Source organism: Oryx dammah, unplaced genomic scaffold (assembly GCF_014754425.2).
Source record: "Oryx dammah isolate SB20612 unplaced genomic scaffold, SCBI_Odam_1.1 HiC_scaffold_4, whole genome shotgun sequence".
NCBI classification, from domain to species: Eukaryota; Metazoa; Chordata; class Mammalia; order Artiodactyla; family Bovidae; genus Oryx; species Oryx dammah.
Window position 1 is genome coordinate 27,258,576 of NW_024070188.1, and position 12,177 is coordinate 27,270,752.

Genomic DNA, 12,177 nt, shown 5'->3' on the forward strand with positions numbered 1-12,177 from the left:
CATTCCAAATTGCTTATTATTTAATGGATTAATCCTTCCAGTAGTATTTGGATTTCAAAAGAAAATAGAATTGTTCATAGCAAAAATAAATCTTTAATGGTGTTATTTCTGGCTCTGTGCCAAGTAGGTGAGGGAAGTACTTTGGGTGATGGGTTTTCCTCTCTTTCAAATCCTCTTCTAGTGTAAGTTTGCTGTTTTCTCTATTCTGCTTGTTTCTACCCAGGGAGTTCCCTTTGCCCTTCGGTTAATACAAGATGTTTCACACAGCTCTGCAGGATCCTGCCATTTCTCAGGGTCATCAGAATCCATTCTTTGTGCTCTGCTCTTGTAGGCCCCAAACGGGTGGACTTCTCTGAGAAAACGATGTTTGTGCCCAAGCGTGGAATCCGCGTTCCCCACCTTGGGCTGCCGGGTGGACCACCCTTCCCAAGCACTGGCGCACCTATCGAGAGCGGGGACCGAAAGGGACGCGGTGTCAAGGGTCTGATGGGGCGGGAAGTGGCGGGGCTTCGGAGGGGCGCACGGTGCCACCGCGGGCTCCGGGATCACGGCGCGCCGCGCAAGAGGCCGCGGCGGCGGGGACTCGCTAGAGGAGAAGAGAGAGGAACAGAGCCTCGCCCCGCGCGCGGCTCGAGCCGTTTGACGCGCGGGAGATGCCAAAGCCGGGGCGGGCGGGCCGCGGGGGCCGGGCGGGGCGGGGCAGGGCACCGCTGTGCCCGCAGTCCCCTGCACTAGGCGAGCGTCGCGCGTCCCGCTTCGGAGCTGGTGCACGGCGGCACCATGGGGTCCAGCAACTTGGAGCTGATTTTTGACAGCGTGGGGCACTTCGGCAGGTAGGGAGATGGGGTAGGGGTGAGGAGGGAGGACGGTGCCCGGGGAGCCGGAGCCACGTGGGTGGAGGCGCCGGTGGGGTCTGTTTCTTTCCGTTGCGGTGGGGTTCTTGCGCGAGCAGAGCTCGCGATCCGAACACATCTCCCCACCCCTCCTTTCCGGGAAAAGTCCGGAGGCCTGAGTCCTGACTCCTGGCCCTGGACTGATCCTCTCGAACTCTGGCGGCCGGACGCCCCCAGAGCGAGCAGCGGGCGCTGGGGGCTCGCTTCGGGAGTGGTGGGTGGGGGGTCCCCCGGCGCGCCCTCTGCCAGTGCCGGAGTCCAAAGCCCCAGCTGCAGAGGCCAAGTCACAGAAGGAATGCCTGTTCTTGGCAGCTCGTTTCTCTGATCTGCCAAATGGGCTCATTTTTCACTTCCCCAGACGACTGCTGTCCCGCCCCAACCCGTGGTAGAGTCTCCTTCAGTGCCTGGCAGGTATTGAATTGCTCTAGGAACAACCGTTTAAAGCTTGTTCGTTCTTTGTGTGTGTGTTTTCGCTTCATGGAAACTTAATATGTGGGGGCTCAGACGGTAAAATGTCTGCCTACAATGCGGAAGACCTGGGTTCAATCCCTGGGTCGGGAAGATCCTCTGGAGGAGGAAATGACAAGCCACTCTAGTACTCTTGCCTGGAAAATCCCATGGACAGAGGAGCGTGGTAGGCTGCTACAGTCCATGGGGCCGCAAAGAGTCGACGCGACTGAGCGACTTCACTCACTCAATATGTGCCAACTTACACAGTGCAAAGTTTTACAAAGGGGTGGGGATGAATCCTTATTTTAATGATTGGGAAACTGAGGCTGCATCAAGGATCCACAGCTACTGCAGGGTGGGACCTAGGTTTGACCTTTGTATGATTGTCACTCTCTTTTCATTTGTCAAATTAATTTTAAAAATTTAAAGTGTATTCATTTGTTTATTTATTCATTCATTCGTGGAGAAATACTAGTTTGACCCAGAACGTTTTGGGAGAAGGGGTAGCTGGGCGAGGAGCCATAGAAAGTGTGGATCCAGCGGTTTGGGCTCAGTCTGAATCCTGGCCTGCCACTCACTGCTAAGGTGACCCTGGGAATACTGCGTCTCAGGTTCCCACGCGCAAGATGAGAATTCTAATCAGTCCTGCCTTTAGCTCCCTTCCAGGCTTGTGATGAAGAGCTGATGCTGTGCTCTTCTCCAGGGTGAAAAGTTGCGCAGATGTTGGTTATGATTCCCAGTGTCCACAAGAAAGGAGTGGTGAAGCAGGCGGGGAAGGGGCAGGAGGCCCCACCTCTCCCCTCCTTCCTCCTGATACCTGCATTATTGAATACTCAGTTGTGCCCGGCTCTGTCCTAAGTTTTTTGTACATGTTACCCTCTTTTACCTTCACCACAGCCCTTTGAGACTAGTGGTATCACTCTCATCTTACACATGAGGAAAGCAGGTCTTGCACCTAAATCACAAATCTCTTAGTAGCAGAGCAGGATTCGATGTCATTGGATGTCCATTGGCCTCCACAGCCCATGCTGTCAACTAGATGCTATCCTGAGTGCAACCCTGGGATTCAGCCAGGTCCCTCATTTATTATCTCATCTCATCTTCCTTGAAGCAGAATGGCATAGGGATTACAAAATCAGCTCTGGGAGTGGATGTCCAAGTTCCAATCCTGGCTGACCAAGTATTAACTATATGGTCTTGAGCATTTGACTTCCCACTGCCTCATCTGTAAAATGGGGTAATAATAGTACTACACATGTTGGTTATAAGGACTCCACATGCAGCTCTCATTTCATCCTCATGATAAGAGGTAGTAGTTACTAATACCATTCTTTCCCCATGTATTTTAGGGATTAATCACCATACTTAGGAGCTGTAACAAAGAGACCCCTCAATTGGATTTTGTCTCTGGTCACTGTCCAGGGCAGCTGTGCTCCATGGTGTCTCCAGGGACCCAAGTGGGTGAGGCAACTCCACCATCCACAGCATTTGGGGCAGCTGCTCAATGTCCTCACCTGCATGGTCAGATGTGGCTCAGTGTGGTGGGAGAAAGGGAGAATGGGTTTGGGGAGACAGCTGTTAGCCAGTCACAGTAGAGTATGCAAAATCTTATCATTCTGTAAGTTATTAATAAATCGTGACTATTATCGTCACCTGAGTCCCCATTCTGGTAGGAAAGGTAGATTGTGAAAGCTACTTATAAGAAGGGAAAGTGTAACATGTCAATGCTTACAGCAAAAGGTGAAAATAGTGTGACCATATCATAGTAGCCCATATTTTCTCTGGCATTCGCTCTCATTGGTCTCTTTATTATCTATAAATAGAGAGGGAGGTTATTGCGTATCGTTGTCTAGTCTTAAGGAAACCTAGCGACAGTGTTAAGTAGAAGGCCCTAATTGTCTCTCATTTCTCCTTGGTCATTTCTAAGGTGAGGAAACACTGTCCAAATCACCTTTAAAAGAGGAAAGCAGGACACCTAAGAAGAATTAGGTGTTGTTCAATACAAAATACAAGTTTGTGTTGAAGTTACAAACACTTCACGGTTTAAGCCCCGTGTCAGAGGGAATTGAGGAAACTGAGATTTGGGAATTGTGTTGGGGGAACTAAGAGCCTGGATCTTTGAGTTATCTTGGAATAAAGACAGAGAGAGTTTAAAATTTCAGAGGTGGAATGATGAGCCTGTGGCTGACTTAGATGTATGGGTATAGGTGGTGGTTGTTTTTGTTTTTGTTTCTGTTTTCGGTCAGTATATGACCCTTTTAGGCTCTTTTTTGACTTCACCTTATGAACATCATAGTATCTAACACTTACATGTACCTACAGTGTGCCATAGTGCTTTACATGTAGTAACTCTACATTCCCACAAAGATCTTGCCCAAAAGACCCAGGTGGTAAGTAACCAGAGACAAGCTTCAAACCTTGGTAGTCTGGTTCTGGAGTCCATGCTCTTAACCACAGTGGTATAATACTAGTTATGTTTTATTATGGGCGACCCAGGTAGTGGTAGTGGTAAAGAGCCTGCCTGCCAAGGCAGGATACATCAGAGACACAGGTTCAATCCCTAGGTGGGGAAGATACTGAAGGAGGGCATGGCAGCCCACTCCAGTATTCTTGCCTAGAGAATCTCCTTGGACAGAGAAGCCTGGCAGGCTACGGTCCACGGCGTCACAAAGAGTTAGACACGACTGAAGCGATTTAGCACATACGCAGGCATGTTCTATTATATAGAATGATATCAAGCTAGGACTGAATGTAATCTTCTTTACCTGTCACCCAGATAGCATAGGTCTGTTTCCTGGAGTTTCTGGTCATCTTTGCTTTTACTTACCTCTGGTTTTCCTGTCTATTCTTTTTCCATTAGTGTTTCTCTTGGCTGTGGGCACAGTGATGTGTTGTGTCTAAGTCTGTTGTTCTGAAGGAGCCTTGGGCTGGGTAGACACTTGGTGGACAGCAATCTTTATAAGGGAGAAAATGATTTGTTAGAATGCTAGACACCTGAGGAAGTAAGATTTTGTTTTTTTGAGGCAGTTATCCTTGTGACTTCCCTGGTAGCTCAGTTGTTAAAGAATCCTCTTGTAATGCGGGAGACCTGGGCTCGATCCCTGGGTCTGGAAGATCCCCTGGAGAAGGGAATGGCAACCCACTCCAGTACTCTTGCCTGGAAAATTCCATGGACAGAGGAGCCTTTTGGGGCTACAGTCCATGGAGTCACAAAGAGTCAGACGTGACTGAGAGACTAAGCACGGCACATCCTTGTGACAGGAAAAGGGAAATTTGAACTGAAAGTGTGCTTAAGACCTTCTCAGCACCTGTGGGTGGGGCAGAGAAGACAGATCCCAGCTTCAGAGGCCTGCCAGGGGTGGTGCTCTGTTGGGGGGACTGGGTGTGAATTGAGAACATGAATAGAGAACTTGTGCGACTCTGTGGAGAAACTAGTGGCAACTGTGGGGTTCAGGCTGGCTGGGGAAGGAGTGGGGCCAGGAAGGTGGCAGTAAACTAGAGAAGCTGGTGGGCGCCAAAGGCTGGAGCCCCGAACAGTGCAGGGGATGGGGTCACTGGGAGGGACGAGGGAGCTGGGAGGATGGGGAGCTGTGGTCAGGCAATGTGAGTTTTGCAGCAGTGGAGCCTCTCCAGGTGATGAGACTACTTAGGTACCAAACCCAAACGCCTCAAGGGGCAGGCAGGTAAACTTCACACAAACAAAGTCTGTCTGCTCTTTGTGGAGACTGTGTCGAGTTTGAGCACTGGAATTTGTGAAGCGAGGAGGAGCCAAAGTATAAAAATGTATGTCATATATGATGTATGTTACCTTCTCAGTCATATTCATGGGGTTGTCGTTATGCGATCCTTCTTAGGTCCCTAACAGGATTTGGTTGTGTTTATCCCTTTATTCAAGCTAAGCATTATGGAGACCTTCCATGTTTGCCTATATCTTTTTTTTTAAGCACATAGGTCAGCTATAATAACTTTTCTTTTCCTCTCTCTTTGCAGATACCAAATATTCCTCTATTTTATATGTGCCTTCCAGAATATCTCTTGTGGTATCCACTACTTGGCTTCTGTGTTCTTGTCAGTGTCCCCGCAGCATACCTGTAGGCCCCCAGGCAATGTGAGTCAGGTTCTTTTCCAAGACCTCTCTACTTGGCAGTTGGAGGACATCTGGACCCAGTTCTCCGTAGGCCATGAGGATCACGTCCTCGTGCAGCTGCAGGACGGGGAGATCTGGGAGCTTACCAGGTGTCAGAGGTTCCGGAGGGATGATCAGTCGAGTCTGGACTATGAGTACAGCGGCCGGAAGAGCAGCTTCCCTTGCTTGGATGGCTACATCTATGACAGAAGCGAGTGGCACAGCACTGTGGTGACCCAGTGGGATCTGGTGTGTAACCGAGAGTGGTTAGGAAGGCTGATCCAGCCCACATTTATGTTTGGAGTCCTGCTGGGAGCAGTGATCTTTGGCTACCTCTCCGACAGGTAACATGAAGTCTTTTGTACTGTTTCATCCATCAGTGTAGGATTCGTTTTTCCGTCTCATTGTCTTAGGCGACAGGGAATTATGTTCAAAGCTTTAGTCATTTTCATACTTCCTATCTAAATACGTACTTCTTTGCTGATCTGTTATTTAGGGACACAAAATAACATTAAGGGGATGGGTTCTGAAGACAGTCTGCCTGTGTTCTGCCTTTTATTAGCTGTGGACCTTGGCACATTGCTTGACCTGCATTGTAGAATCTTGTGTGTAAGCTGGCAATGAAAATAACAATACTCATCTCAGAGGGTTATTGCAAAAGTAACACAGAAAAAGTACTTTGGACATATAACCACTCAGTAGCTACTGGTTATTACTTTGAATATTTTTTCTTTAAATAGACTTGCTTTTTAGGAGGATAGTCTGGCCCTATGCAGTGATATCTATGAAACTGTGTGATATACCAACCAAATTTAAAAAACATATATACTTTAAAATGAACATATAGCTCTTAAAATAAGGCAAAGTTCATCTGTGTATGGATATGGACCACACTTTTAGTGCCTGTCCCAGAGCACAGAGATAAACTTATTTATCTGGCCCCATAGTTGTGAATTTTACAGGCATGTCCTGGGCACTGGGAACCTAAAGACAACTGCTTAGGTCAGAAATCCCTGCCCTCAGTGTGTGCTAGTCACATGGGACCAAGAATCACATCGAAAGAAATATTATAGGGCTTTGTTGTGTCTGGGGCTATATTAGAAGTAAAGGCCATGGAGACAAAGACTATGGAGGCCTAAAGGGAGGGGACCCAGGTCTTTCCCTCCACCTCCCACATCCCCTCCAGGAGGTGGGGTTTGAATAATGAAATTGCAACAGAAGTGGAGTCTGTTAGTAAAATAGTTATTATTTGGTGACTGAAGTTACCATCTCAGTGTTTAAGAATCTTCTGCTTCATAAGCTTCCTGGGAAGGATGAAAGTTGAGTTGTCAGTGGGGAGAGGAGCAAAACAGGAGTTGAGGAGGTAGATACTCCCTTTTGGAAAGTCCATCAGTGGAGGAAATGCAAGATGCAAGGTGGCTACAGGAATGATGGGGATCCAGGGAAGGTTCTTGTCTTTGGCTGAAAGAGACTTCAACTGAAAGGGAGGAGTCAGAGGAGTGGGAGGGATAGAGGGAAAAGAAATAATTGGTAGAATAAGGCCTCAGAGGAGATGGGAAGAGACATGAACCAATACAAAGATTGCAGAATGGTATTTGAAGAGAAAAGGGTGTGTGTCTCTGGACAGGAGGGAAGAAAAAAAGGCTGCAGGCAGAGGCAGGTCTTGTTGGCAGTTGGGCAGAGCAGAAAATTGCAGAGCTTTCTCTTTGATGTTCTCTGTTCTCTGCTCATCATCAAGAGAGTTGCTCATCTGTTACAGAGAATGAAAACGTTGTGGGTAGAAGAGGGATGGATGAAAATAGTTTAAAATGACATTCAGGGCTCAAATGAGATTGGGAAACTTTTAAATGTAGGGCCAACAATCCCTACTAGTGCCCATGGGAGCAGAGCAGTCTGAGGCTGTGAATTTGACAGTTTCCAATTTGCTTACATACTCTCTGCTGCAATGGGCAAACCTGTTGCTTGGAATCTCAGGACTGTATTCTTTTGCCTTAAAATGATCTGTCAGGGACATCTCATAGGGAGAAAATATTTGCAAATCATATAACTAATGACAGTCTAGTAGCTAGGATACATAAAAAACTCTTATAACTCAACAATAAAAAGACAACCCAATTCAAAAATGGACAAATGATTTGGATGGATATTTTGCCAAAGAATATATACAAATGGCCAATAAGCACATATAAAAATGTTCAACATCAATTATCATTCAGTTCAGTTCAGTCGCTCAGTCGTGTCCAACTCTTTGCGACCCCATGAATCGCAGCACTCCGGGCCTCCCTGTCCATCACCAACTCCTGGAGTTCACTCAGACTCACGTCCATCGAGTCAGCAATGCCATCCAGCTATCTCATCCTCTGTCGTGTTGGAAATGTAAATTAATACTATAGTGAGATACCCCTGGTCACTAGAATGGCTGTAATCAAAAAGACAGATAATAAAAAGTGTTGTCAATAACAAGTGTGGATATGGAGAAATTGTTGGGATGGTAGAATTGAGGCAGCCACCCTGGAAAACAGTTTGGCAGCTCCTCAAAAATTAAACATAAAGTTAGCATATGATCCAGCAATTCCACCCCTAGGTACATATCCAAGAGAATTGAAAACATAGCTTAACATAAAATCTTGTTCACAAATGTTCATGGCAGCATTATTCATTATAGCCAAAAAAGTGGAAACAATGTCCAAATGTCCTTCTAGGGATGAATGGATGAACAAAACGTGGTATAGCCATGCAATGGAATGTTGTGTGTGTTAGTCGCTCAGTCGTGTCTGACTCTTTTGTGACCCCGTGGACTGTAGACCACTAGGCTCCTCTGTCCATGGAATTTTTCAGGCAAGAATACAGGAGTGGGTTGCCATTCCCTTCTCCAGTGGAATGTTATTGAGTCATAAAAAGGAATGAAGTACAGTAACATGGATGAAGTTTGAAAGCATAATAAAATAAGCTAGGTCTTATAGTGTGCAATTCCATTTATATAGAATGTCCAGAAGAGGCAACTCTATAAAGACAGAAAGTAGATTGTGGCTGTCAGGGGACAGAGGGAACAGAGAATAAGAAATGATGATTCCTGGGTGCAGAGTTTCTTTTTGGAGGGATGAAAATGTCTTGGAAGTAGATAGCGATGAGTTGCACAACTCTGTGAATCCACTAAAAAGACACTGAATTGTATACTTTAAAACTGTGGTCCCCAGCCTTTTTGACATCAGGGACTGGTTTCATGGAAGACAAGTTTTCCATGGACCGGGGCAGGTGGGGGACAGTTTCAGGATGATTCAAGCGCATTACGTTTATTGTGCACTTTATTTCTATTCTAATGCTGCTGCTGATCTGATCTGACAGGAGGTACAGGTCTGCAGCCTGAAGGTTGGGGATCCCCGCTTTAAAAGACTGGATTTTGTATCATGTGAATTACATCTCACTTTTTAAATCTGCAGGCATGTAATTGTTATTTGTTTGCTTTTTAAAGAAGGAAATGCCCTTCCCAATTATGAAAATATAGGGCAAATAGGCAACTTATTCTACTAGCAGAATGTCGCTAGACTTCTGTTTTTAGAGGGGCTTATGAAGAGTTGCCTCCCCCTTGGTAGGCGGAGCCAGCCCAACAGGGAAGATGATCCAACAGGTGACAGAGCAGGTCCTGACAGGGAAAGGACAGATCTTCCCTCTCCTTCCTCCTAATCCCAGGCTAAGAGGTCCTTTGGGGACCACCCAGAGTGATTGTGTGTGTATATTAGCAGCTGAGGTGGAGACTTGGCCACTGAAAAACTGGCCTTTTGAAAAAATTGTGTGTTAACTCATGATTTACCCAAAATAAATAAGTCAAATATATAAGCTACTAAAAATATAAGTAAAATTTATCTTTCTTGAATTAGAGTGGATGTTTTAAACTGTTGCAGCCACACCTTGCTCCTTCCACTGTGTGATTCTTGTTTTTCAGGGCAGGAAGACGCCTTGTTTTGTGGGCCTCAAGCACCGGTGTGTTTTTGTTTGGCATAGCGGTGGCATTCACATTTGATTATTACAGCTTCATAGTCGCACGCTTTCTTCTTGCTATCGTGAGTTGGGTTGTTGTCGGGGTTTCTGTTTGTTTGTTTTTGCCTCTTTAATTCCACTGCAGTATTTTTATATTAAACCTTAACTCTCTTAGTTGTGCTTATTTGAATCTAGTGAGATAGAGATCAAGGACTAATCTTTGTTCACTGCCCAAGTCTTTCTGTAGAATATTAGTGCCTTATGCTTAGAACAGAGGCTGTTAAATGAAAAACTGTTGCTTAGTAGGCTGAAACGTTTCATTGGACTCTGTGCCTGACACGTGATCCACATTCCACCATTACTAGCAGCAGGGATCTGTGAGACATCACTTCCAGTTGGCATTTAACTGTTGTTGTTGTTTAGTTGCTCAGTCATTTTCGACTCTTTTGCAACTCCATGGACTGTAGCTCGCCAGACTCCTCGGTCCATGAGAATCCCATGGATTCTCCAGGCAAGAATACTGGAGTGGATTGCCGTTTCCTCCTCCAGGGGATCTTCCTGACCCAGGGAATCTTCCTGACCCAGGGATCGAACCCTTGTGTCCTGCATTGGCAGATGTATTCTTTACTCAGCTTTACTCTGAACCACCAGGGAAGCCCATTCCAGCCAATACTGTAAGGCAAAAGATAGAGAAGAGACAGGAAGAACAAGAGGGAGAGAGGAAGGCACAAGGGGACAGAAAGAAAAAAGTCATTATTTATACCCATTACAAATAATGGCTCCAATTATTTTACTTCTGAGCAGTTACGTCAGTCTGGATGTATGCATGAGCCAGACAGTTAAGGCATATTGTTAAGAATGTCATTTGTATAATGTGCAGGAAGGGTAAAAACAAAGCTTCAGGCCTTTTCGTTTGGGGGAACAGGGGAGGATAGTGGAAAGGGCGTGTGTTTGAATCCCAGCACTGTCATATATTGGCTTCTCAGCTGTGTGACCTTGGGCAAATGCCTTATCCTCTTCGAACCTTAACTTCTGATCTGTAAACTGTAGAAAAGAATACCTATTTCACTGGGTTGTTACCAGGACTCGAGATTCAGGGAAATGTCCATAGTTCAGAACCTGGCACAGAGTAAAGCTGACTGTTGCTGGAAGTGGACCAGGGAGTTTCCACACTCAATGAGGCTTCAGGACAGGCTCCATACTACCTCACAGCAGCAACAGCGGCTCTTTGGAGGTCACTGTTCAAGGATAACAGAGTGAAGTTTTCTCTTTGGGAGGAGCTTGTGATCTTGCTGAACACAGAGCAGGGCATACATCCCCTCTCACTGGAGCAGATGACCTAAAGGTGTGGGGAGAAGCCAAGGACTTCAGCCTCAGAAGAAGAGGTCACTGTGCCCCCTCCAAGGGCAAGGTGGTCTATTCTCTTTTGGAGTCTTCATCAACAGCTAGGAAGGGTCCCTAAGAAGCCACACTTAGATGGTCAAGGATAGAAAGATGCATTAAAAACAATTTAGGAGAATCGAAGGTGTTGTATCTTTAAAAAGTATAATATTTTTGGGAATGCAGAGAGTTGTTTACACAAGAGACAACAACCAGCAGTTCTGTCTCCACTAAGGACAGAATAAGAGGAAATGACTCTGTAGCTGCAGGGTGAGGTTTGATAATAGACCTTCTGGTGGGAATGATTGTACAACAGAGGCAAAGATAGGTCTTGAGAGAGTGTGGAGTCCTCTTTTGGAATAATTGAGAGAATAAAAATTCTAAAATTATCTTTTTGGTCTTGCGAAATACCTTGAGTTGATTTCCAGAGCCAAGAAAATCAGACAGCCACCCATAGAATACTTCTGTAAAATGTGGTATTAATTTTCTGTGGCTCTTTCCTTTGGTTTTTATGGGAAATATATTTGTGATGCAATTCTGCTTAGGGAAGATGCAGGCAGATTCATTTACTCAGCACATTTATTGATCTACCTACAGACTGTCATGCTAAGTAAACCTGACCAGGATGTTTCAATAACCTATAGTGTAGCAGAAAGGCAAGATGCTGACGGACCATTGTAAAAAATCTATACGGTGTTGACGATAAGGACCAGCAGTGGGGCTGGGGCTCCACACAGTGGGGGATGGGATGGGGAGTCTAGAGAGTCAGGGTCTTTTTAGTCTGAGGGATGGGTGAGAGAAGAACCTTATAGGCAGAGGGAGTAGCAAGTGAGAAGGCCGAGAGATGTGAAGAAACTGAAGGTCTAGATACCAGGAGAATAGAGAGGCGGTGAAATGCACAGTGAGGCTGAAGGAGAGAGAGATGACTAGGCAGACCTTGTAAGATGACAAAGGGTTTGCCTGGTTTCCTAAAGGTAATGAGAATCCTCTGAAGGGGTTCAGTGAATTCAGGGGTGAAGTGATCATTCTGACTGCTGTGTCAGGCGTGGGGTCAGGGTAGATGTGAGGAATTGAATATTATTACTGGAGGTGACAGGTGCAAATGGGATCAAGGAGACTTTTGGAATTATTCAGGCAGTTGTGCATGGATTGTTTGAACCCAGTGACAGAAGTAACTGGTAGAAGTGGGAGGGAACTCCAAAAGAACTGGCCTTGGAAAAAACATCTTGAGGACTGAGGTTATAGCTTACCTTGATGGGGAATTAAAGGGGAAATTTGTAGTGTTTGAAGGTTTAAATTTACCAAACCACTGGATTCTTCAATATGGGAAGCCTCATTATCAGGCTTCAT

General features: G+C 45.8%; 1 protein-coding gene across 2 annotated transcripts in view; it reads left to right on the forward strand.

Moving 5' to 3' along the window:
* The first annotated feature begins 737 nt into the window (after positions 1-737).
* SLC22A16 (solute carrier family 22 member 16) overlaps positions 738-12,177 on the forward strand; it is a 33,163-nt gene continuing 21,723 nt past the window's right edge. For both annotated transcript variants that reach the window (XM_040238497.1, XM_040238498.1), the window contains exons 1-3: positions 738-833; positions 5,334-5,813; positions 9,413-9,530. In XM_040238497.1, the coding sequence (XP_040094431.1) occupies positions 781-833; positions 5,334-5,813; positions 9,413-9,530 (651 nt within the window). In that variant the 5' untranslated portion in view covers positions 738-780. The remainder of the gene's footprint in view (positions 834-5,333; positions 5,814-9,412; positions 9,531-12,177) is intronic.